A 25,483-nucleotide genomic window follows, 5' to 3' on the forward strand; every position below is an offset into this window, starting at 1 on the left:
AGCCTGACTGCCCCTTTCCCCAGAAGAGGTCACTAGAGTTATATGGCCTCTCAGCTGGGGAGACGGAGGCTAGTTGGAGGCAAGAGCTGGGCTGAGGTCAGGGTTCTGCCTCCCTCCTCCAGAGTAAGCTTGTACAAGCCCCAGCAGCCCCCTGGGTCTCCATTTCCCTAACTATATAATGAGGGCATCAAGCCTCCCAGCTGAGCCTTTGTCATATCAATATTAAGCAACAATAATGTCAATAATTGCACCAAACACTAATGTGGGGTCAACTGTGTGTTGGGCTCTGTTCTAAGCACCTGACATGAAACGACTCATTTATAGAAATAAATGACCAGCCTACTGGGCGGGGGGACCTCACATCACCCCCCATTTCAAAGTCACAGGCAGGGAAACAGAAGCATTTGCCCACAGTCATCCAGGGAGAAAAACAGCAGTGAGCATTGATCCAGGGCACGTGGAGGTCCTGGAGTCAGGCTGTGTGGCCTTGAAAGATCTCCACTACCTGCTCCCCTAGCTCTTAACCAGGTCAACAAAGACTTGGGCATTGCAGGCTTGTGAGAAGGTTATGAGACCAGCTACTGTGTAATAGCAGTGGGGTAGCTCTGGGTGAACCACTGGCGATCATAAAAGCCTCACTGTTACTGCTGTTACTGTTGTCACGCCCATCCACAGAGGGGAAACGGTGGCTATGAGCCGTAGGGTTCTCCAGCCAGGCCTGGGCCTATCCTTTCACCAGTGCCCCAGCCCACACCTGGCCCCAAGCCCTAGCCAGCGTGATTCCGGCGTGGCTGGCTGGACATCCACCTGATGCAACTGTGGTGCCACCTCCAGGCCCTTGCACAACACGGGGCACCCAGCTGGCTGGTTAATGACTGACCTGAAGTTAAGGGGGGGTGTTAAGGCATAAAAGGCAGCCCCACTGGGGCTGTGGCCACACCCTCCCCAGCCCTCCAGCCATGCCTGTGCTCATGCTGTGCCTGCTGTGTGCCCTGCCAACGGCGGTCCAGCCGGCACCGGCGGGTTCCATGAGTGGCTCGGAGCCAGCGCAGCAGGAGGAGCTGACCCTGCTCTTCCATGGGGCCCTGCAGCTGAGCCAGGCTCTCAACGGCGTGTACAAGGCCACAGAAGCACAGATGACAAAGGCCGGGAACAGCCTGAGCCTCTATGGCCAGGCGCTGGGGTTCCTGGGGAAGGAGATCAGCCAGGGCCAGGATGCAGCCCAAGAGCTACGTGCAAGTCTGTTAGAGATGCAGGTGGGCACTACAGTTGGGGTGTTGTGGGGTGGGTAGGAGTCTATGGTGGAGTTATGCCTGGGCTGACCGTTGGGGTTTTGCCAGGAGTGAGGGGGTTCCTGGAATATAGGATTTCCAGTGTTAAAATCAGGCTGATCTCAGTAGGTCATCCTACTAACATCCACTGTCTATTGGTAGATAGAAGAGGATGGTCTCAAGCTGCAGGCAGAGGCCATAGCCCAGGCGCTGGGTGAGGTGGCCCAGGGACAGCAGGTGCTGAGGGAGAAAATGAAGCGGCTAGAAGTCCAGCTGAAGGGCGTGTGGCTGGGCCATGCCCACCAAGAATTCAAGGACTTAAAGGTAAGGGGTTCCTGGCCCTGGGAGAATCAACTTCAATTCAGTCAGACCTCATTTCTGAACCTTCTATCCCAGAGACTCCCCAGACCCAGTTAAGCCTTCTGGTACCCTGGCCTCTATGCTATGTGACCCTGGGCAAAAGCCACGTGCCTTCCCACACCTCAGTTGCCTTATTTGTAAATAAGAACAACAACTGATGTCTCAAAATAGAGCCAGGGACTCAGTGCAGATAAAATCCTCAACCTGGGATGGGGCACATAGTAGTTATGCAATAAATGCATGTTAGCAAAGTGTTTCTGGAGCACCCATGATGTACCCAGGACTGTTTTATACCCTCTAATAATCTCTATCATGGGCTTCCTTGGTAGCTCAGTGGTAAAGAATCCACTTGTGATGCAGGAGACACAGGTTCGATTCCTGGGTCAGCAAGATCCCCTGGAGAAGGAAATGGCAACCCACTCTAGTATTCTTGCCTGAAAATCCCACGGACAGAGGAGCCTGGTGGACTATGGTCCATCAGGTTGCAAGAGTCAAACACAACTTAGCAACTAAATCATCACAATCTCTATCAGGCTCAGAGCAATCCCATAGAGGGACTCCTATTTCATCCCCATTTTACAGCTAGGAAAGTTGAGGCCAAGGAGAGGCAGTGGCTTGCCAGATCACACAGATACAGTGGGAAGCGGGGGAATCTGGGCAGAGTCCAGGGATAGGAGGTGAGGGGGGCCCACAGCTGAGGGTTCTGTCCTGACCCACAGGCCCATGCTGATGAGCAGAGCCACATCGTGTGGGTCCTCACGGGTCATGTGCAGCGACAGAAGCAGCAGATGATGGTACAGCAGCAGAGGCTGAGACAGATTCAGGAGAGGTGAGCCTGGCGGGGGTCTAGGTATGCGAGGGCAGTGGAATGGGGGTATCCCTGTGCCTTGGCTAAGCCCCCCCTCCCTCCCAGACTCCACATGGCTGCGCTCCCAGCCTGAGCCTGAGCCTGGGCAGAACTGAGGACCAGTCATGCACCGAGGGACACAGCCCTGCCCCATGCGGCCCCTGCACAGGGAGGAGCTGCCCATCCACTGAGGTCGGCCAGGGCGCTGGGCCCCGCTTCCAGTCATGGAGCAGAGAGGGAAGCAGGCGGGGACACAGGCAGAGAACATGGACGGTCAAGGAGGGGTGGAGGAAGGACATGCCCCGTCATGCGTATACATTCCCTATTAAAGCAGAGCAGTGGCATCTCAGGCCAGCGTCTGTACGTGTCGGAGGGGAAGCAGACCTCATTCCACGTGATGCCTCCCATATTCAAGTGCCCGGCTGCCCCAGAGGGTGTACCTGTAGCTGGTGTGGGGGGCATAGACCTCACGGGCGGGGAACTCCAGGATCTCCTTGGTGGGCCGGCCCCTGGGGTCTGGGTAGGGCTTGACATGAAGCAGCTCCGGGGAGAGGCAGAAGTGGGGGTTCTCAGGGGCCGGGGAAATGTCGATCTTGAGCTGGGCTGGGGAGGGGGAGTCAGTTTGCACCTTCCTGGGAGTCTCCAGCTGGGCCCCCTGCCCGCCCTGTCCAGCCCACACACTAAGAGCTCAGGCCCGGGTGCCCCTCCGCCACCGGGTCAGGGCTCCGTCTCTCCCACAATGCCCTCTGGTGGCTCCATCTTTCAGGAGCTATGGCGGGAAGTCACCCTCAACTCCTGTTGCTGCCTCGCGTCTTTTATCAGCTCTGCCCACATTCCCCGTTTGACCCACTACCTGTCTTATTTATTCTGTTTCTCCTCTCTGGCCCCCACTGGAAGGTCCACCCCTGAAGTCGGGGCTTTGTTTATCATGGCCACCAGGACGTGGCACAGCAGATGTGGGTTTGAGTGACCACATGAGTGACACGTCTCATGTTCGGGGCGCACCACGCACCCGTCACGGGACGCAGGCGTCGCAACAGGGATGTCGGGCGCCGCATGTCAGCCAGGAACTTGAAGAGGTCCTCGTCACTGAGCCGCTCAGCCTCCTGCACGAACCCACCCCAGTGAACCAGGGCTGAGGGGTTTGGGGATCCCCGGGGATCGTGCGGCCGCAAAAGGGAAATGGGGATGTGTGTGGGTCCCCCTTTCTCAGCCCCCTGCCCCCAGCCATGACACCTGCTTAAAGAAGTTGGTGACGGTTAGTGTGGCTGGGCGGAAGCCAGAGAAGCTGCAGGTGTCGTCCCCACTACTCGTCCGGTCCTGGGGTCCCCGACGGCGGCGGTCAGTCCAGGCAGGTCGGCGCTCTAGGGGAGACAGTGATGGAGAGGGACGGAAATGAAGGGTGCGGGGAGCCAAGACACTGCAGACTCAGGCCTGGTACCTGGTCGGGCCAGCAGAGGGCGCCCCTTCCCCACCCTGGTAGCTCCGCCCCTGGCCCATCAGCCCCGCCTCCTCACCGCCCTCTGAGTCCGAGTCCCGGTCTGGCTGGCCGGCGCTGCTCACGATGTTGGCCAGGTGCACCGCTGTCCAGGCGAAGGGCATGCGATAGCGGCCCAGACGGGTGCAGAACTGCTCAGCCGCCATGCGCAGCTTCTCCAGTTTCTCTTTGTTCTGGGGGGAGACCCCCGACACACACACCCCACAGGCTCAGTGTCCCAGGCCTGCTGAATCAGGATCTGCTCTGCGGGGGGACCCCTTCAACACTTGGCCCAGCCTCCCACGCTCACCTTGGCTGTGTCCACCTCCTTCATCACCATGTACGGCTCGCAGCACTCGCTAATGTCTCCCTGCTGCAGCACCTTCTCCAGCTGAGGGGCGGGCAGGCCCACTGAGGTGCTGCCTGGACCCCAACCTCCCCACCTCAATCCCAGCCTCTCTGACCTTCACCGTCTCCCAAACATTCCACCCAGCTAGGGTTCTCACTCCGACACCTCCCATGGCTCCCACTATCCCCTGGACTGAGTGCTAGCTGTCAGCCTGCATAACTAACTGCCCCGCCCCACCATTTAAGCCCCGCCCCCAAGCCCAAGACTCCATTGTTCCTCCCACATTCACATCTTTATTTCTTAGTATAAGCAAAGTCCACTCCAAGTACAGCTCTGGGCCTGGACTCCAATCCTGACCACTTGGGGGCTGTGGGACCTTGAGCGCATTCTTTCTGGATTTTGTGCCTCAGCTTCCCCATCTGTAAAATGGGCCCCATGGCAACCCCCATCTCCCTGGGCTGGGAGGATCAAAGGCCAGAATATTTGTGAAGCCTGACTGACGGGAAGCAGTGCCTGCCTGAAGGTGTCCAATTAATGTCATTAACTAATTGATCAAAAACTAATTGAACGTTTTGGGAAAGGAAATTTGAGCTCACTCCTGGAAACAAAATCCCAAACCACGTGCCAATTAAGTTTTTCCACTCCTAATAAACTGAAAAACTCTTAACCAAAAAAAAAATTTTTTTTAAAGTCTACCCACATGTGCCAGGATGCCACTTCTCCCCAGGTTGCCCACTCATGGGTGTCAGCTCAGCTGTCACCTCTCCAAGAAGCCCTTGCTGATTTCTCCCCACCTGGGTTCGCTCAGAAGCTCCCCGTGGGCTCAGGCTTCCTCTCTGGCTTCCCCTCTGGCTTCCCCCATGACACCCCTGATCACCATTCTTGGTGACATGTCTTCTATGAGAGCAGGGACCTCACCTGTGGCCTTCACCATGATCACCCCCTTGCCAGCCCCAGTCAGTATACCTTGATGACCAAGAAGATGTCAGGCGAGGGGTAGGTCACAGAGAAGATGGCAGAGCGGGCCAGGGTCGAGATGGCAGGATGGGTGACGTGGGCCCGCAGTAGGCCCTTCATGGAGTCCGAGTTCAGGTCAAAGTAGAAGTTCTCTGAGATCTAGGGGCACAAGAAACAGCTGAGCCACCACCTCGAGGAAAACCATCACCCTGCAGCAAGGAAGAGGAGCGGGTGGGAGGAAGGGGAAGAAAGGGGCTCCTACCTTCTTTTTCTCCCGCACATCGTAGAGGGCCAAGATGCCAAAGATGGGCTCAATTTCAATCTCGAACCTGCAATGAGTGAGGGCTCTCTGGCAGCGGCTGACCTTGACCCTCCCATCTCCATATACCCTCTCCCTCTCGAAGTCCAGCCCAGCCTTGGTGCACTGGCGGTGGGGAAGGGCATCTGATTCCCACTGGGTCGCACAGAAGCACCATTTAAGGACTTGTAGGAAAGACCTGTCCCATTTTGCAAAAGGGGAAACTGAGGACTGTCCTGGTGGCCCAGTGGGTAAGAATCCGCCTGCCAATGCAGGTAACACAGGTTCAATCCCTGGTCTGGGAAGATTCCACATGCCACGGGGCAACTAAGCCCGTGCACCACGACTACTGAGCCCACACTCTAGAGTCCATGCTTCACAACAAGAGAAGCCAGTGAAATGAGAAGTCTGAGCACATGACTGGAGAGCAGCCCCCATGTGATGCTACTAGAAAAAGCCAGGGCACAGCAACAAAGACCCAGCATAGCCAAAACGAAATTTAAAAAAAAACAAAAACAAAATTTGAGGCTCACCACTGCCCTGTGTGGACCAAACCCATCCACCTCTTGGCCTCATTTTCCCTTTCTCCAGACCTTTGTGTATGTTGTGTCCCCCACCTAGAAAGCCCCATGTGGTCATCCCAGTTACACAGCTTGCATACAGTAGATGCTCACTGTTGGTTGAATGACTGAATGAGCCTACAGAGCTGGTTCCCAGCCTGTGTGTTGGAGGCAGGCGGCCCACGACGGCCTCAGGCCAGATGGGGCCTCCCTTTCCTGCCCCCATCCAGGCAGGAACTCAGGGTGGGGAGGGGCCGGGCTGGGCTTGGGTCCAAGGCCACATCCTGTTCCACTCCATTCCCACGCACTCTGGCTGCTCCCCAGGGCCAATGTGGAGGGGGCTGTGGCGGCGGGAAGCCAGGTCCAGGGTCACCAGTGCCCCCTCTAGCCTGGGTGCCAGCTGCAGACTGGGCAAGGGCCGGACTCTGGCCTCACAAGTCACTGTGATCTTGGGCACAATGACTTCACCTCCCTGTGCCTCAGTTTCCCACCCGCACCCACAAGGTGATGTTGTGGTGAAGTCAGAGATAATACATGTGGATGGCTTCCCTGGTGGCTAAGTGGTAAAGAATCCGCTTGCCAGTGCAGGAGACACAGGTTTGATCTCTACTACGGTGACATCCTGGAGCATCTAAGCCTGTGCACCACAACTCCTGAGCCCAAGTACTGTAACTACTGAAGCCTGGGCACCTAGAGCTCATGCTCTGCAACATGAGACGCTACCACAATGAGAAGCCCATGCACTTCAACTAGAGAGTAGCCCCTGCCCACCATAACTAGAGAAAAGCCAGTGCAGCAACGAAGACCCGGCACAGCAAAATCTTTTTAAAAATTAAAATAAATTTTAAAATTTTAAGTAAAAAATACACACACACATAAATATAGAAAGAAAAAGTAAACATGGAGGGCTGAGAACTGAGGCTGGCACACAACTGGAACTTTGAATAATGAAAGAAGTCTTGTTTCTCAGCCTGAAAGTCTATGGGGGTCCTCATGGTCTCAGGGCTGCACACAGTAATGGCATGGCTCCCACAGTGAGCGCCGACTGTGTGCCTCACCGTAATCCCCCATGGTCCCCCTTGTGTGCCTGAAGGGAGGGACGGATCAGCACACTCACTTAAGCGACAGACACTTGACCAGGATCCTCTGTCCAAAGTGCTCTCGCGGTGGCTCTGGGCGGTTGCAGCGTTCCACGGCCTCATCCTGCCAAGAGCCGAAGGGGCAGCTGGGACACATCCTCCAGGGAGGGGTTGGAACGTGTGGCCTGAGACCAGCTCTACCCTCAGCCTGATTAAGCTTTCAGTCCTTGGCCTCTCAGCCTTTGCACATGCTGTTCCCCCAGCCTGGAATGCCCTCCTTCTCCCTTCCTCCTGGCCTGGCCAATACCTGCTCATCAGCAGGTCACAGTTTAACTGGCACTTCCTCCAGGAAGCCTTCCTTCACCTGGAGGTATCTGACGTTCCAGGTCCTCACCAGGCCCTGATGCAGTGAGCCCCATGGCTGGGACACGGAGGGCAGTGAGAGGGACAGTGTGTGTGTGTGTGTGTGTGTGTGTGTGTGTGTGTGTGTGTGTGCTAAGTCGCTTCAGTTGTGTCCGACTCGTTGCAACACTATGGACCATAGCCCTCCAGGCTCCTCTGTCCGTAAGATTCTCCAGGCAGGAATACTGGAATGGGCTGCCATGCCCTCCTCCGGCAGGGGGTCTTCCTGACTCAGAGACCGAACCAGCATCTCAACATCTCCTGCATTGGCAGGAAGGTTCTTTATCACTAGTGTCACCTGGGAAGCCCCGAGGGTCAATGGCACGCGGCTCATCACGGCACTACTCTGGGTTGTCATTCCCTGTAGGGAGGTCTCTTCTCCACTAGATTGAACTCAGAGGGCAGGGACTGGGTCTGTCTTGTTCATGGCTGTATCCCCAGTGGCTGCTATATAACAGGCACTCACACATCCTGGTTGGATAAATACAGAGGTATGTAGTGGGTACCTATTATAATGTAGTTGAACAAACATAGATGTATACAGAAAGTATCTAATTAATGCTGACTAGACACACATAGTGATATATACTAGACACCCAGTAAGAAATGGCTGAATAAATACAGGGCTATACAGCAAGCACTCAGTAAATGGCTGAATTAAAACACAGATGTATATACTAGGTGCCTAGTAAAAGTTAGTTGGATATACATGGATGCTTAATAAATATTAGTTGCTCAAATGCTGTTTGATTAAATAGAAAACTATACAGTAGACATAGTGAATACTGACTGAATAAATATGAGTATATAGTAAAAGCCCAATAAATGCTGGGTAGATAAAAATAAAGGGATATATAATAAATAACAGTCATTAAATAGAGCTGATTTGTTGGGAAAGACTCTAATGCTAGGAAAAACTGAGGGCAGGAGGAGAAGGGGGCAACAGAGGATGGGGTGGTTGGATGGTATCACTAACTCAATAAACAGACATGAGTTTGAGCAAATTCCAGGAGATAGTGAAGGACAGGGAAGCCTGGCGAGCCATAGTTCATGGGGTCGCAAAGAGCTGGATGCGACTTAGGGGCTGAACACCACAGTTAAGAGCCCAATAAACACTAGGTGGATAAATACAGGCACATGTAACAGGTGCTTAATGAGTGCTGGCTGATTAAATGCTGTTTGTTTAAAGACTATACAGTAGGCATACAGTAAATACTGGTTGAGTAAACACAGCAGCATATAGTAATTCCCAATAAATGCTGGCTGGATAAATACAGGGGTATACAATTTAGGAGTATCCAATAAGAGCTACCGAATTAAAATGCAGGGTATACATTTGGCACCCAGGAAATCTCACTGGGATCATACGTAGGGATACACGTCAACTGGCTGTGTTCTGGTCTCAGGGGCTGCGGAGCTGAGCTGGCACCCACCTCGTCGGGTGCGGGGTAGAGCGTGAGCAGGGCGCGGGGCCGGTTCTGCCGCCGCAGTGCCTCATTACGCCGGTCCACGTCCTCTGGGGCCACGCGCTCCAGGAGTGAGGGTAGCAAAGAGTCTGCCGCCAAGTTCCTTAGGTCGAAGATGCCAGAAGCACCACTGCTTCGTGGGTTGTCGTCCAGGGAGCCTGAGGAGTGTCGGGGGTCATCCTGCCAGTAGAGAGTGGGCACGCTCAGGGCCAGGGGCTGAGGTCACCATGATAAGGGTCACCTCAGGGCTTTGCTGACCTTCCTTCTAGAAACTTCTGTGTGGAGATATGATTATTATTGGTAAAAGTAGACACTCAATAAATATCAGATGAAAAAATAAAGGCTCAAGACTCAGCCGGCCAGTGAAGGACCTCTACTAAGCTTGCCATGCCTCAGTTTCTTCATCTGCAAAACGGTCGTCACCCTTTACTATGGTTAGGAAGGCTACTTCCCAGTCTGGGCATCACATGACCCTTGCCTGGCCAATCAGAACACAACAAAGTCAGGCTCTACCTGGGCTGGGCCAATGAGAGCCTTTGAGGATTTTGCTCACTGTTGCCAGGGGAGGGAGAGTTCTTCTCACTGGGGCTTTTACTAGCCCAGGATCTGTCAGACCTTCTAGACTCAGCTCTGGTCAGAAGTAGACTTGTTGGTGTTAAGTGCTCAGTTGTGTCCAACTCTTTTGTGACCCCATGGACTAGAGTCCGCCAGGCTCCTCTGTCTATGGAATCTCCCAGGCAAGAACGCTGGAGTGGGTTGCCATTTCCTCCTCTAGGGCATCTTCGAGACCCAGGGATTGAACTCACACTCCTGAATTGGCAAGCACGTTATTTACTACTGAGCCACCGGGGAAGCCCCCAGAAGCAGATTACCCTGGTTTAAATCCCAGCTCAGCTCTGTGACCTTGGGTCTCTAACCCCGACAGCTAAGGGCCTCAGTTTCCCCAACTACATTCATAAGCAGCTAACAATGGAAATAATAACGGTAATTCTTTATATGATTCTTGGTAAAACTAGGCACTCAATAAATATTGGTTGACAAAATACAGGTTCAAAACTCAGCTGGCCAATGAAAGCCCTCTACTAAGCCAGGCATGCCTTGGTTTCTTCTTTCTTTTCTTTAAAATTAATTTTGGCTGCACTGGGCAGCCTACAGGATCTCAGTTCCTTGCAACCAGGTTCTAAAACCAGGCCACAGCAGTGACAGCATCAAATCCTAACCACTAGACCACCAGGGAACAGCCCCCCTCAATTTCTCTGTCTGAAAAATGGGTGTTTCCCTGCTTCATAGGATGAAAGAGGACAAGTATAAAATATTTAGTATACACCAAGCACTTAGTAGGGCTTCCCTGGTGGCTCAGATGGTAAGAATCTGCCTGTAATGCAGGAGACCTGTGTTCGATCCCCGGGTTGGGAAGATCCCCTGGAGAAGGGAATGGCTACCCACTCCAGTATCTTGCCTGAAGAATTCCATGGACAGAGGAGCCTGACAGGCTATAGTCCATGGGGTCGCAAAGAGTCGGACACGACTGAGTAACTTTAAAAAACAAAAGCACTTCATAAATGCTTATGATTCTTAACTTTTCAGTTACAGGGCTGATACATTTCCTGTGGGGCTGGAGGCTGTTCGGGTCATTGCCCATCACAGAGGATTGAGAGCTGAAGCCTCAGGCAGGCCATGCACACACACCCCTCAACCCCCAATAGTGACCCCTGCCAGGGCTCCCTCACCGAGTCCTCAGGGCTGGACCTCTCATCCCCAGAAGTGTCCTGCTCGAAGACCTGGCGGGTGAGCCCCTTCTGCCTCTCTCGTTGAGTCTCCGTGGTGATGGGGTTGTACGCCGCACTCAGGTGCTGATATCTAGGAGGACGAGTGGGTAGCAGAGATGAGGGCTCCCCAGGGTTCCCCGAGGTGCAGGGCCATCCATCCACCGGACACTCCGCCGCAGAAGTCCAGCTACCCTTGCAGGGATAGTGGGCGGATAACCAGGAGGAGTGGCGACAGCAGCTCCTCTGGGCTCAGACCTGGCCTCTCTACCCTGAGCTGCCCCCGAGTCAGACCCACCTCCTATGGGCAATGATCCAGTCCTCAGTGTACATTTCCACTGCAGCTCTCACCTGGGCATCCATCTTTCTGTACAAAATATAATCAGGGTAAACAAAAGCACAGAAGAGAACGCATCCGTCACTTCAGCCATGTCCGACTCTTTGCAAACCCCATGGACTGTAGCTCAACAGGCTCCTCTGTCCATAGGATTCTCCAGGCAAGATTATTGGAGTGGGTTGCTGTGTGCTCTTCCAGGGGATTTTCCCAACCCAGGGATCGAACCCAGGTCTGTCACATTGCAGGCAGTTTCTTTACTGTCTGAGCCATCAAGGAAGCCCCACACAGAAGCAGGACCCAGAGTTAAATCTTTCCAGTGGCCTGTCCTGTTTTTTTTTTCAGGGATGTAGAAGTAAAGGCTCAGAGAGGGAAGGGGACTTGTCTGAGGTCACACAGCCAAGCCAGAAGCTGAACTCAGGGCTCTCGGGAGCTTGGTGGGAGAGAGGTTGTTGATGTGGGGTACAGAGGCAGCGTGGGGATACAGACAGGGAGGGTGTGGGGCTCGACCCACCCGTCCTCGGGGATACCGGGCTCTGTGGTGCGGCATTCCCGGGGCTGCAGCAGTAGCTCTAGGTCATCAGCTGGAAACTCGACCAGATCCCGGAGAGGCCCAGGCTCTACATCCGGCGGCCGGCTCAGAAGCACATCCTCAAAATCCAGGGGCTCAACGACTTCGGTCAATGGGACCTGAGGTGGAGCAAAGTGGCTGTGACCTGGGCCCTGGGGCTGGGGGCTGGAGGCTGAGTGTGGGCTTGGGCTGGCCTCGGACAATCAAGAGGACAATCAAGAGGGCAGTCGGAGCCATGGAGGGTGTTGGAGTGGTGGGAGGGCCCTGGAGGAGCCGCAGGGGACAGTGAGTGACCTCAGCCGCTCCACCCCCACCCCAGCTAGGCCGGGCCCCTCTTTCCAGGCAGGAAATCACACCCTGTGCCTGGAAGGGCAGGAAACTCCCGGTGGAAGGAAAGGCCTGTGGACTGCAGCAAAGAAAGAGACAATTCCTAAGGCCCTGGGGGCGAGAGAGCCCCAGCCCCTCCCTTACAGCAGCTAGAAGGGCGGCCCATTCCCCAGACCTCCCTCCCCAGCATCCCCAGCTGGGTGGTCCAGTCTAGACAGCAGGAGGTGTGGGCCACAGGGGGGAAGGGGGGGGCTGGAACCTCTCCCCCCTTGACCACCCACGGGGCTGTTCCCTGCAGAGGGGGACGAGCCAACCTCCCCATCACACTCACTGGGAACGGGAATGGGACAGTGCTGGGCCAGGACTGGGACCCCCCCCCTCCTGCCACAGCTGGGCCCCTCCCAGCCTCAGCTCCCCCACAGCAGGTGGGGTGGGGGAGTGCCTCCCAAACACTCACCCCCAGGGAGCTGCTGCAGCGCCGGCTGGAATGGGGAGAGCCGCTGCGTTCCCGGGACACCTGCTTCCGCACTTCGGCAGCCACCGTCCTGCGGGGACAGGAAGGGGACCATAGGGGGCAGGAAAACTTGGGCAGCAGGGCCCTGGGAACTGGGGCTTCGGGGCCCACAGATTCATGCTACAAGAGGAAAATCAGGCTGTGGAAAGAAAAACAAAATCAGGCCACGGGCCAAGAGAACCCAGGATTCAGGATGCAAAGATCTCAGCATGGGTGCCCCCAAGGCTATAGCAGACACATCACCCCCTTTCCTCCTCCAAGCACAGATGGGGGCGAGGGGGGGAGGGCAGGGGGCTGCTGCTGGGCAGGGCCTGGGGGTCATTGATCCCTGCGCTTTCTTCTTTCCGCTTTCTTCTTCTCACCAGGACAGGCTCCCAGATCTGCAGAAAGGCCTCCACGTCCTCTTCTGGGGGATCGCTGCCCACCCCAACCCCTTATCAGGAAGGTGAGCCCCTTTCCACCCTTGCTAGACGAGTCACTCCTGCCCCTGGGCCTCAGTTTACCCATCTGGAGCTGCCCTGCCCTCACAGAGCAGTGGAGCTGAGCAGGGGGCCTGGTGTTCATACACACACCCTATCAGGGGTCTAAGACTGAGGCTGACGGTGTGTAAGAGGCCAGCATGACTCCTGGAGCACAACCCAGCCACCAAGGTCAATGCAGTGACCTTCCTGGGCCGTCTGCATCTGCGCTGGCCTTCGGAGGCACAACAGAGACTGAGGGTCAAGGGGCAAGACCCGGAGGGGAGAGCGAGCCAGCATGGGCGGAGGAGGAGGGGAAGGAGGAGTAGGGATTGGGAACACACCCAACAGGGGCAGGGGTTCCCCAAACTCTCAATTCCTTCAGCTGAGCCTGTAGGAAGGGACAGCCATGCAGTTATCTGGGGAAAAGTGTGCCAGGCAGAGGGAACAGTGAGTGCCAAGGCTCTGAGGCTGGCCTCTGTGCTCTGGGCCTGGAGACCCTTGCTCCCCGAGCGCTCTGTACAAACAAGACTAGGACTGTGCTGTCCCCATGAAGGCCCCGGCACTGGACCCCACACACATTAGATGCTCAATAAATTATTTTCTTTGGCCACGCCACACTGCTTTGCAGGATCTTAGTTCCTCCATCAAACCCAAGCTCTTGATAGTGAAAGTGCCAAGTCTTAATCACTGGAATGCCAGGGAATTTCCATCAATGTTATTTTTTTTTTTGGATGGAATGAGTGAATCTTTTCTAATCTCCCTCTCAGTCCAACTTGCCTAAATCTACCGTAAGTTGAGGGAAGCCCCTTATCTTTTAGCTGTGTGGTTTTGGGCAAGTGGGACAATCTTTCTGGGCCTCAGTGTCTCTTAAAATCAAGAAAGCAACTGTGGGAGATTCAGGCCTCAATCACTCCTGCTTCTCTCTTTTCTCATTGTTTGGAAATCTGCTTAATAAAAAGTTGTGCCTGGGACTGCCTGGTGGTCCAGTGGCTAAGACTCCACATTCCCAATCCAGGTTCAATCCCTGGTTGGGGAACTAAGATCCCACATGCCGCAACTAAAGATCCTGAGTGCCACAAGTAAGACCTGGTACAGCCAAAGAAATAAATAATAATTTTTTTAAACTATTGAAACAAAAAAAATTAAAAGTGCTAAGGATCAAATGTGGCCCACATGTCACCAATGAGATAGATGTGTGGGCTGGCCCAGGTAAGACAGGTGTGAGGTGGGGGTGGGGTCAGTTGGGAGTTTGAGCAGAGTCTGGAAGCCTCTGAATTCAAATCTGTGTGGGTCAAACACAACTCGATCATGACCCTAATTCAACGTGGGGTCTCCGATGTGAGACCCCAGCCTCCTTTCTCTGACCCTGGATTCTATTTATTTTCTGTGTCAACTACTTATATTGGAGGGGGGTGGGAGGCGAAGAGGGAAGACTAGCTTGCAGGAATTTCAAAGGAATTTAAAAATCAGGGAAAGTGAAAGTGTTAGTCACTCAGTCAAGTCCGACTCTTTGCGATCCCATGGACTGTAGCCCGTCAGGCTTCTCTGTCCATGGGATTCTCCAGGAAAGAATACTGGAGTGGGTTGCCATTTCCTTCTCCAGGGGATCTTCCCGACCCAGGGATGGAACTCAGGTCTCCTGCATCGCAAGCAGGTTCTTTACCCTCGGAGCCACCAGAGACTTGTCCTCAAATTCCCCAAGTCCCGGCCGCTTCCTCTGGAAGCCTGGGCACAGAGGATTGGGGGTAAGTTACAAAAGATGCTGGAACAGGGAACCTGTCTGTGCCCTGGGCCCAGCTGTTCTGCAGCTGCTGCCGCAGAGCAGGGAGGGGAGTGGGGGCTGAACGTCCGGCTTCATTTGGTCACTGGCCTTGGAGTGAGTGCCCCAGGTTGAGAAAACACTGAGTCCCCAATGGCGTGGCCGCAGGAACTAGTTTACTGAGTCACAGAGCATGCACTGGGAGCTGGGCGAGCATGGGTGGGTGACACCTCTTCTCCAGACCTCTGGGCTTAGTGGTATTTGTTGTTGTTCGGTCGCTAAGTCGTGTCCAACTCTTTTTCCACGCCACGGACCATAGCCCACCAGGCTCCTCTAATCCGTGGGATCTCCAGGCAAGAATACTGGAGAGGCTTGCCATTTCCTTCTCCAGGGGCTCTTCCTGATCCAGGGATAGAACCCATGTGTCTTGCATCTCCTGCATTGGCAGGCGGGTTCTTTACCACTGTGCCACCCTGGCACCCAGCACTTATTGAGCTGTTCTGAGTATAGGGCCTGGCACACAGTAAGAGCTTAATTCAGAGTTGCTGTCACCACATTGCCTCAAAGAGCATCCTGGGAAACTGGAATTTCTGACCCTGCTTTTGTAAACCAAAGGTGAGTGGGGCTCAGAGAGGGGTCGTGAGGCACCCGGGGTCACACAGCAGTGCCCAGAATGGAACCCTGGGCAGCTGGGGGTCAAAATCCTTCAGTGTTAGGCATGCCACGTCGCCCGTGACAGGGAGCAGAGCCAAGAACAGAGACTTCAGAACACCTGCCCTTCCCCTGCCCCCTAGAGTGGTCCCATCCAGTCTTGGCGCTTCAGCACCATTTGAACACCAACAAATCTTCAAATCTATGCTATATAGATTAACCTGCCCCATAGAGAGAACCTGGAGAAGGGAACGGCAACCCACTCCAATACTCTTGCCCGCAGAATTCCATGGACAGAGGAACCTGGCGGGCTACAGTTCATGGAGTTGCAAAGAGTCAGACACAACTTAGCAACTTACACACATACAGATAACTTGCCCTCCCACCATCCTTTGTGTCTCACTACACACAGCCCACCCTTGTGGATGGGGTGGACTCACCTGGAGTCACTACCCACTCCTCTGTCTCACTACCACATCAGATGTGCTTCAGATGTCCCCATGGACCATGTTACAAAGAGAGGCAAAACGTTGAGCTGAATTTAGTGGGTTTTCTCAGGAACGGGTCTCAGAATTTGATGAGATCAATCTTTCTAAGGTGAAAACTTGACAACCTGACGTGATTCTAAAGAGGTGCTCAGAGGGGAAAGATGGAGCAGTGGCATCACTAGGAATTCATGTGAGAGATTGTGGACCTCCCCCTAGGGCTGGTCAGATTAACAGAGGTCTGCTCTTACAGGGAAGGAGGATGATAAAACCAGAAATAAGAATGACATAAGTCTGCAAAAAGTGAGGGAAGAAAATGAATAAACACAAAACTATAGGGCTCTCTTGGTGGCTCAGTGGTAAAAAAAAACAAATCCTCCTGCCAGTGCAGGAGATACAGGTTTAATCCCTGATCCGGGAAGGATCCTTAGCGGAGCAACTAAGCCCATGTGCCACAACTACTGAGCCTGTGCTCTGCAACAAGAGAAGCCACTGCAATGAGAAGCCCACACACCACAACTAGAGAGTAGCCCCTGCTCGCCACCACTAGAGAAAGTCCTCAAGCAGCAACAATGAGCCCAGCGCAGCCAAAAATAAATATACGCAAATAAATTTTTAAAATCTTAAAACACACACACACATACACACACACACATAAAGAGGGAATTCCTTGGTGGTTCAGTGGTTAGGACTCTGCGCTCACACTGCAGGAGGCATGAGTTCAAGCCTTAGTCGGGCAACTAAGATCCCACAAGCCACGCAGTGCAGCCAAAAATAAAATTTGAAAAATAAAACCATAAAAAGATTCCTCTTCATATCCAACCCTATACACACAACTCCTGGATGGGCAGAGAAATTTAAAGGCGAACAGTGAGTGCTGGCAAGGCAAATAATATGAGTGCTGGCAAAATTTAAAGGCAAATAATATGAATGCCACCAAGGATTGGGAATTCTCATCTGCTACTGGGGGAATCCCTTTGGAAAACCATCTGTAAATGAACAAGCAAAGTTGTAAGCATGCCAATCCAGCAATTCCACTTTGAGGTGTAGATACTCAGGAGGAAACACATGGCCAAGAATGTTCATGGTAGCTCTGAGCAGGACAACCTCAAAGGGAGACAACTCACAAGTTCCTTGACTGAAGAGGGAGAACACAGAAGCGGAGGGAACAGTATGCAACCATGAAAAGGGATGAGTCTGACTATAAGCGGCAACACAGACGAGCCCTTCTCCTGACATTACGCTGCCATAGAGGACTCGACATTCCATGCGGTTCCATTTATGGGATGTGCTCAACAGGCAAAACCAACTCAGAGCAGACAGGGAGCCAGATTAAATGGAGAAATGATAATGCAAGTGGGGAAATGATAGTAGCAGCCATCAGCATGGCAGTTCCCTGAGGAGCAGAACCAGGTGCAGATCACCTGGGAGGGCAGCTAGAGTGGGGAGGCTCAGGAAGGTGGAGACAGCCCCTGTTTTGATCCAAGTGACTTCTTCCATGGCATTTGTTTCTTTGTTTGTTTGTTTTCAATTTTTTGGCCGCACTTCAAGACATGTGGGATCTTAGTTCCCTGACCAGGGGTGGAACCCGTGCCTCCTGCATTGGAAGCACAGAGTTTTAACCAGTAGGCCACCAGGGGAGTCCTGGAATTTGTTTCATAATTACGCTTTCAACTTGGCATTTTTCTGAATGTATGCCATCTATCATGGTGGCTCAAATGGTAAACCCTTCTGCAATGCAGGAGACAATTCGATGCAGGAGACGCAAGAGATGTGGATTCGATCCCTGGATTGGGAAGAACCCCTGTAGAAGAAAATGGCAACCCACTCCAGATTTCTTGCCTGGAGAATCCCATAGACAAAGGAGCCTGGTGGGCTGAAGTCCACAGGGTTTCAAAGAGTCAGACATGACTGAACACAAACAATATGGACAAATGTTATTGTATGCAACACAATGTTCTTTTTTTTTTTTTCACTTGTATTCTTTAAAATAAAATCCGACCTGGAATGGTGATAATGGCCATCACTTTTTTTTTTTTTTTTTTTTTTCTGGATACATGGCTTGCAGGATCTTAGTTTCAGACTGGGGATCGAACCCATGCCCCCTGCAGTGGAAGCCTGGAGTCCTAACCATTGGCTATCCGAGTTTGTATTTTTAAGTTGTCCCTCCAAATCTTTGTTTTAAATGAGCCTGTTCATTAGGAACTTTGGGGACAGTCTAACATGCAGGTTAATGTGGCATTTGTGGAATGAATGATTTCAGTGAACAAGGAGATGAATACAGGCCTAGGTCTCAGCATGTAGACACCTGGGTGCCCACTAGACTGCTCTGCAGACCCTGTCCGAGGGTGGCCGGAAGACTTGAGCCATTTGCTTGTGGTTCACTAGGGCCCCAGGGCTTCCCTGGTGGGGTAGAATCTGACTCATCGGTAAAGAATCTGCCTGCCATCCAGGAGACACAGGTTTGATCCCTGGTTTGGGAAGATCCCCTGGAGCAGGAAATAGCAGCAACCCACCCCAGTATTCTTCCCTGGGAAATCCCATAGACAGAGAAGCCTGGCGGGCTACAGTCCATCAGGTGGCAAAAAGAGACATGACTTAACGACTAACAACGACAACATGGCAGCCCCAAGATCTTTTTCTGCTTTTCTTACCCTGAGCTCTACAGTATCCATCTCCCAGGGCAAAACCCAGGGCCTCTGTTTCTCACCTGAGTGGAAGCCAGGACCCAAGGACACAGGGACTTGAGCGGCAAAGAAACAGTAATAACCTCCCCAGGCTCAGAAATACCGAAGGTCCAAGACAGAGGGACAATTCAGACACAGAACATAAAAACTGCCCAACTGATATGCCCCCAGACACCAGGTCACGGCATCCCTCCTCTGTTCTGAACTCTCCATGTCACTCAGGGTAAAAGTTGAACTGCTCCCCGTAACCCACAAGCCCTGTACAACCCGTTGCCACAGCCCCGTTCTCACTCTGCTCCAGCCTGCTGTGTGCTCAGTCGCTCAGCTGTGTCTGACTCTTTGCGACCCTACAGACTGTAGCTCACCAGGGTCCTCTGTCCATGGGGATTCTCCAGGCAAGAAGACTGGAGTGGGTTGCCATGCGCTCCTCCAGAGACTCTTCCCAACCCAGGGATCAAACCCAGGTCTCCCACATTGCAAGTGGATTTTTTACCATCTGAGACACCAAGGAAGCCCGGCTGGCCTCAGATATGTGTAAAAAGACTTCTCCCGCTCCTGCCCCTGGGCCTTTGCACATGCCCTCCCCCCCTACATCCAGGCATGGATCCCTCCCTCATCTCCCTCAGATCTTTGTTTACATGTCATCTTCTCCAGGCCTTCCTGATCCTGATTCCCAGGTCTACAATAGTCCTCACACTCATCACCTCCCATCGCTGCCTGGTATGTCCCCAAACTGCTTACCACTAACATGTAATCTACTTTATCCGGCTTCTCCTCTGTCTGCCCCATTGTATCTGCCCCCAAGGGTGGGTTCTTTTCCGGGGTCTTCATCAGGGCAGTGCTGGACGCACAGGGTGTCCCGGCCCACCCCCTAATACAAGAGAACCGCTCCGCTGCCCCCAGCAGATTTTGAATGCACTATTGGAGGTACAGACCAGAGTGGTGGGGGGAGGCGCTTCAGCCCCAGAGAGTCCGACATCCCTCTCCCCGGGCCGAGTCTCTTACAGTCTCCAGTGGCCACGGAAACGGATTCCCCAGCGCCTGGCGCCCGTCCCCTCCCCCGTCTGCCCACCAGCTGGTTCTGTCCCAGCCCCCACTCCTTCCATTCAATCACCCATCCGTCTCCAGCGCGTCCAGGCGGTGCTAGGAGAGCCTGAGGCAGGGCTGGGGGCGGGGGGACATCCACAGCTGTCCCCTTCCCCACCCCCCCCACCCCGCCCCAGACAGCTGGGCACGGGACCCTGGCGGGGAGAAGAGCACGGGAAACTTCCCGAGGGGGTTCAAGGGTCGTCAGGAACGCCATCCCCGGCCCCAAATTCGGCGCCTGATGCATTCCCGCCCCACACCAGGCACAGATGGGATGGAAAGAGCCCCCCAACTCCCACGCCCCGGGATTCGAGGGCCGGGAATCGGCCACAAGCTGGTGAGGAGGAGCGGGAGCCACCTCCTCCAGGAAGGCCCCCGGACACACCCCCACGAGTCCCACCGGTTCCGAGGGAGGACCTCCGCCACCATCGCGCCCGCAGCCCCGACACGACCCCCAGTCCCGACCCCCGCCGCCCTCCCTACCTCCCCACGCCTGCGCTCCCCGGGCCGGAGGAAGCGGGCGGACCTGGCGAAGACCCAAGGGGCTTGAATGAGGGGCGCCCAGGCCGGGGAGGGCTGGGCCGCCCCGGGGCGGGGCTCGGACACGTGGGGGCGGCCCGGGAGGGGGCCCGACGGCCGCCCTACCTGTTGATCTTGTGCGCGAAGGCGCGGCGCTCGGCGGCCGCCATGGCGCCCCGCGCGTCCAGCCGCCGGCCTCGCCGCTGCCGCCGCGCGCACCGTCCCCGCCGCGAACGCCGCCGCCTCAGCGCCTCCCGGTTCTGGGCAGCCCGGGCTAGGCGGGGCCGGGCCGGGGGCGGGGCCCTTCCGGGTGTCCCGGGCCGCTCTGTGCTGCCCCTGCCGGCCGGAGGGGCGCGGGTCCCCCGGGCCGCCTTCTTGCCCTCGGGGCTGAGCTGGGGAAACTGAGGCTCTGGGGTGGGCAGGGGAGGCAAAGACAAGGGACTGGAGCGGGGGTGGGGGGGAGTGTCTCTGACTCCCTCCCCTGGGGAGGCTCTTTCTGCCCTCTGGCTAGCAATCACTGTAGTCACCGAAAGTATCATCTCCAGCGTTTATTAAGCAAAGCCCTGTAGTTCTCATGTGTGGGGTTGGGGGTGAACGGGGGTGGGCTTGGGGTAGACTTATCGTTTCTTCCATTTTACAGATGAGTAAGCTAAGACACCGGAAAGAAGGCAGAAGGCCAAAGAATTGATGCCTTCGACCTATGGTGCTGAAGAAGACTCCTGAAAGTCTCTTGGACAGCAAGGAGATCAAACCAGTCAATCTTAAGAGAGATCAACCCTGAATATTCACTGGAGGGACTAATGCTGAAGCTGAAGCTCCAGTATTTTGGTCATCTGATGGGAACAGAGGACTCATCGGAAAAGTCCCTGATGCTGGGAAAAATCCAGGACAGAGGAAGAAGAGGGTGTCAGAGGATGACATGGCTGGACGGCATAAATGATGCAATGAACATCAACTTGGGCAAACTCTGGGCGATGGTAAGGGGCAGGGAGAAGGGGCATGCTGCAGTCCATGGGGTCGCAAAGAGTTAGACACGATTGAGCAACGGAACAAAACTGAGGCGTGGGCTTCCCAGGTGGCAAAGTGGTAAAGAATCCGCCTGCTAGTGCAGGAGAGGCAAGAGACTGCGGGTGGGATCCCTGGGTGGGGGAAGAGCCCCTGGAGTAGAAAATGGCAACCCACTCCAGTATTCTTGCCTGGGAGATTCCATGGACAGAGGAGCCTGGCGGGCTACAGTCCATAGCGTCCCAAAGAGTCGGACATGACTGAGGTGACTTAGCACAGCACAGTCTGTGGTGAGAGAGGCAGAGGGGTCCAGCCAGGTTCCGAGGCACTAAGGGACGTGACACAGGACCCGGTGGTGGGATCTGCAAGAGCCAGTCAGGGAGGCTGCACCATGGGGCCGCCTCCAGTGGAAGGAGGATGTGGGCACGTCTTGGCCAATATGTGGTCTCAGATCTCTCCCCAGTGGTTCCTGTCTCGGTCCCACTGCCACAGTCTTAGAGGAGTTCTCCAGCCCTCATTTGCCATCTGCATATCCAGCTTCTTGCTCACCTCTCCGCCTTTGCATGGACAGGTGCCTCCTTCTGAAGGCCCTTCTAGCCCTGGTCAGAAAATGTCCTAGGTAGAATTGGGGACTGAATCATACTAGGGATGAGTTGTACCTTGGGGGTCTTTGCACGTACTGTTTCCAGTCCTGTGTGTGAAAGTGAAAGTCACTCAGTTGTGTTCGACTCTTTGCGACCCCATGGATTATACAGTCCATGGAATTGTCCAGGCCAGAATATTGGAGTGGGTAGCCTTTTCCTTCTCCAGGGGATCTTCCCAACCCAGGGATCAAACCCAGGTCTCCCACATTGCAGGTGGATTCTTTACCAGCTGAGCCACAGGGGAAGCCCTAGAATACTGAAGTGGGTAGCCTATCCCTTCTCCAGTGGATCTGCCCAACCCAGGGATTGTACCAGGGTCTCCTGCATTGCAGGTGAATTCGTTACCAACTGAGTTACCAGGGAAGCCCATTCCTGCGAATGGATGCTTGCAATACCCCTTCCCTCTTACAGATGAGGCCGGAAGAAGCAGGCGGAGGATGAAATGGTTACATAGCATCACTGATTCAATGGACATGAATTTGAGCCAACTCCAGGAGATAGTGGAGGAAAGAGGAGCCTCTCGTGGTTCAGTCCATGGGGTCGCAAAGAGTTGGACACAACTTAGTGATTGAACAACAGGAGAAACAGTGATTTGCCCCAGTTACCCAGTGGATCGGTGTCGGATCCTGAGCCTACAGGAGGGGGGCCTGGATGGTGGGGGAACACTCTAGCCCTGCCATGTAGCCCCAGGCTCCTGAGGGCACAGCCTGGCTTGTGATGTGTGCCCGTGTGTGTCAGCAGCCCACGCACCTGCCCCAGTTGTCCAGCCACTTTGGCTTGGGAGGCGCCAGCTGTAACCCCGCCCACCACTCCCTGCCTCACCCCACCCTCTACGCAACCTGCAGTCTGGCCAGCTAAAGTCCCTGCCTTGCCTTCAGGCTGCTGGGAGCTGCTGGGCTGGAAGCATGAAGGTGAGCAAAGACCGGCAGGTTTCTCCACTCCTCTCTGCCTCTTTCCAGCCCAGCCCTCATACCACCTGGTCTCCCGCTCCTGCCCTCACCCCTCCATGGTCAGAAGGAGCCTGGGAACACTGGAATCAGGTCAGGCCCCTCCTCTGCTTAGAATCTCCTTCATGGCTCCCACTTCATTCAGACTAAAAGCCAAAGTCCTCGCTGTGGCCCACAAAGGCTCTGGATCTGATCTCGATACCAGCCTGCCCTTCCCTCCCCCCACTGTCTCCCATAATCACGCCACTCCGGCTGCCTACCTTCTCCACAGGGCTCTAAGCTTTAGGGCGCAGCTCTCTTCCAGGGCTTCTGTATGTGCTGTTTCCCTCTGTACAAGTGGGTGCTGTCACATACCCCTTGTACAGATGAGGAAACTGAGACCCAGAGGGGCAGAGTGACTTGCCCCATTTCACCCAGTGAATCAGTTTCAGATCTGTCCTTCCAGATCTGTGGCCCAGGGAGCCTGACTCCAAAGTGGTTTTCTCTAAGTACCAGTTGGGGGACTTACCCTGCAGTCCAGTGGCTAAGACTCCACATTCCCAATGCAGGGGGAGTCTGGATTCAATCCCTGGTCAGGGAACTGGTCCCACGTGCTGCAACTGAGAGTTCACATGAGGCAACTAAAGATCCTGCATTCTACGACTACCTACTCCAGTATTCTTGAGTTTCCCTTGTGGCTCAGCTGGTAAAGAATATGCCTGCAATGTGGGAGACCTGGGTTTGATTCCTGGGTTGGGAAGATTCCCCTGGAGAAAGGAAAGGCTACCCACTCCAGTATTCTGGCCTGAAGAACTCCGTAGACTGTGTATAGTCCATGGGGTCACAAAGAGTCGGACACAACTGAGCAACTTCCGCTTTCACCTTTCTACGACTAAAGAGCAAAGCAACAAAGAATGAAGATCCTGTGTGCTGCAACTGAGACCCAGTGCAGCCAAATAAATAAATTATTTTTTGAAAAGATAAATACTGTCAGGTTCTAATCCAGGTCACGCTGTGTGACCCACGATAAATCTTGCAACCTCTCAGCCTCCGTTTCCTTGTCTGCTCTGTGAGGGCTGTGGTCAGTACTAAGCTCCAGGCCCTTGTAGGAGTTGATTCCGAAACACAGGAGCCGGACTGGGACTATGAACCCTGCCTTAGCAAAACCAGATAACTCAGATTGGGACTGGAAGCCCCAATCTTTTAACTGAGATCACACACCTGGTCTCAGGACTTAATGAACTTCAGGTTCTCACTGCCTCCTTACCGAAAGAATTCAGTGAGAGACAAAGAGATAGGTAAGAAGTGGGTTTATTTAGAGAGAAACACGGAGTAGGAGCCATCTCAGAAGGCAAGACCCGGACCAGGGGATGGTGTTGTCAGTTTTTAGAGGGGTGGATAATTTCATAGGCTAATGAGCAGGAGGAGCATTCTAGCTACTTGGGGGGAGGAGGTGGGAATTTCCAGGAATTGGGCCACCACCCACTTTTTGACCTTGATGGTTGGTCTTAGAACTGTCATGGCTGCTGGGGTGTGTCATTTAGCTTATTGTTGTGTTACGGTGAGCGTGTACTGAGGCGCAGTGTCTGGTGGAAGTTGACTTGTCTGCCAGCTTGGACTTGTGTATTTAGTTGCTCAGGCATGTCCAACCCTTTGCAGCCTTTTCAACTGTAACCCACCAGGCTCCTCTGTCCATGGGATTTTTGAGGCAAGAATAATGGAGTGGGTTGCCATTACCTTGTCTAGGGGATCTTCCTGACCCAGGGATCGAACCTGCATCTCCTGTGTCTCTTCTTACATCGCAAGTGGATTCTTTACCCACTGAATCATCAGGGAAGCCGCAGGTCCCTCCAATAAAGGCCTTGCCCCAGCAACCTGCCCACCCCCATGCCAACCAGATCTGATTGGCAAGGTGGATCCTCTTCAGGGTCCCACCAGGCTGGACTGGACCCCGGCAGCTGCTCAAACAGGGGGCCAGGCTTCGCTGGTGCGCCAGTGGTTAAGAATCCTCTTTGCAATGCAAGGGACACAGGTTCGATCCCTGGTTCGGGAAGATCTCACATGCCGCGGAGCAACCAAACCCACACGGCACAGCTCATGAACCCACGCTGCGGAGCCCATGTACCATGACTGCTGAAGCCTGCGTGCCCTAGAGCCCGTGTTCCACAACAAGTGAAGCCAACGAAACTGGGGAGTAGCCCCCCCTCACCGCCACCAGAGAAAGCCCACGTGCAGGAACAGAGACTCAGCACGGCCAAAACTAAAATAAATATTAAAAAAAAAGACTGAGGCCAAGCTTGGTGGGGACTTTGGCCTCCTCTGGCTGTGGGGGAACAGACGGTGGGGTCTGATGGGGCCAGCTTGCAGTCCTGGGAGGAGGAGCTGCACTGGCCCAGGTGAGAGATGCCTGGGCTGAGTGGGGGAGGGGGTGTAGAGGGGGCCCGGGGGAGGGGATGTAGAGGGGGCCCGGAAGTGGGTGGGCTCTGGGCAGACTGACTTGCAGGCAAGTTGAATGTTTATGTGAGAGATGGAGTGAAACTGAAGACCAGCTCTCTTCACACTGCTTCCCAAGGCTATTCCCTCCACCTGGGATGCTCTTCCACCCACACCTTTCTGTTTGATCCCTTCTTCATCCCTTGAGTCTCAGTGAGGACGTCCCTGCCTCCCACGGTTGCCCATGCA

The 25,483-nt window shown here is 54.4% G+C and overlaps 2 protein-coding genes and 1 long non-coding RNA gene across 9 annotated transcripts in view; 2 read left to right on the top strand and 1 right to left on the bottom strand.

Moving 5' to 3' along the window:
* The window catches only part of DOCK6 (dedicator of cytokinesis 6), a 47,148-nt gene extending 26,680 nt beyond the window's left edge, over window positions 1-20,468 (bottom strand). For all 5 annotated transcript variants that reach the window (XM_070464579.1, XM_070464580.1, XM_070464577.1 and 2 more), the window contains exons 1-14: window positions 20,353-20,468; window positions 12,522-12,609; window positions 11,681-11,856; window positions 11,131-11,199; window positions 10,797-10,926; window positions 9,034-9,246; window positions 7,237-7,322; window positions 5,524-5,590; window positions 5,271-5,420; window positions 4,266-4,346; window positions 3,996-4,149; window positions 3,715-3,842; window positions 3,491-3,584; window positions 2,919-3,081 (exon numbers count right to left, since the gene is read on the bottom strand). In XM_070464579.1, the coding sequence (XP_070320680.1) occupies window positions 2,919-3,081; window positions 3,491-3,584; window positions 3,715-3,842; window positions 3,996-4,149; window positions 4,266-4,346; window positions 5,271-5,420; window positions 5,524-5,590; window positions 7,237-7,322; window positions 9,034-9,246; window positions 10,797-10,926; window positions 11,131-11,199; window positions 11,681-11,856; window positions 12,522-12,609; window positions 20,353-20,396 (1,643 nt within the window). In that variant the 5' untranslated portion in view covers window positions 20,397-20,468. The remainder of the gene's footprint in view (window positions 1-2,918; window positions 3,082-3,490; window positions 3,585-3,714; window positions 3,843-3,995; window positions 4,150-4,265; window positions 4,347-5,270; window positions 5,421-5,523; window positions 5,591-7,236; window positions 7,323-9,033; window positions 9,247-10,796; window positions 10,927-11,130; window positions 11,200-11,680; window positions 11,857-12,521; window positions 12,610-20,352) is intronic.
* Window positions 920-17,903, top strand: ANGPTL8 (angiopoietin like 8). 3 transcript variants are annotated; one of them, XM_070464582.1, is made up of 6 exons: window positions 920-1,256; window positions 1,434-1,595; window positions 2,351-2,460; window positions 12,944-13,023; window positions 14,643-14,784; window positions 17,677-17,903. In XM_070464582.1, the coding sequence occupies exons 1-6, from the start codon at window positions 960-962 to the stop codon at window positions 17,843-17,845; spliced, it is 960 nt and encodes a 319-aa protein (XP_070320683.1). In that variant the 5' UTR covers window positions 920-959; the 3' UTR covers window positions 17,846-17,903. The 3 variants fall into 3 exon arrangements, with proteins under 3 accessions (XP_070320683.1, XP_070320685.1, XP_020750017.2); XM_070464584.1 differs by lacking the exon at window positions 14,643-14,784 and having other exon boundaries at window positions 921-1,256; window positions 17,677-17,810; XM_020894358.2 differs by lacking the exons at window positions 12,944-13,023; window positions 14,643-14,784; window positions 17,677-17,903 and adding an exon at window positions 2,545-2,827 and having other exon boundaries at window positions 922-1,256.
* Window positions 20,469-20,551: 83 nt separating the features above from the next.
* Window positions 20,552-25,174, top strand: LOC139034158 (uncharacterized). The gene is made up of 3 exons (XR_011486595.1): window positions 20,552-20,640; window positions 20,867-21,203; window positions 22,287-25,174. It is a non-coding gene; the product is annotated as an uncharacterized lncRNA (long non-coding RNA).
* The last annotated feature ends 309 nt before the right edge of the window (window positions 25,175-25,483 follow it).

This window comes from Odocoileus virginianus, chromosome 3, assembly GCF_023699985.2.
Source record: "Odocoileus virginianus isolate 20LAN1187 ecotype Illinois chromosome 3, Ovbor_1.2, whole genome shotgun sequence".
In the NCBI taxonomy this organism is placed as follows: Eukaryota; Metazoa; Chordata; class Mammalia; order Artiodactyla; family Cervidae; genus Odocoileus; species Odocoileus virginianus.

Coding starts and splice junctions, on each gene's coding strand:
- ANGPTL8 (XM_070464582.1), top strand. CDS start 960: ATGCCTGTGCTCATGCTGTGCCTGCTGTGTGCCCTGCCAACGGCGGTC. Junction 1,596..2,350: donor AAGAATTCAAGGACTTAAAG/GTAAGGGGTTCC, acceptor CCTGACCCACAG/GCCCATGCTGATGAGCAGAG. Junction 14,785..17,676: donor CTGGGCACAGAGGATTGGGG/GTAAGTTACAAA, acceptor TCTGCAATGCAG/GAGACAATTCGATGCAGGAG.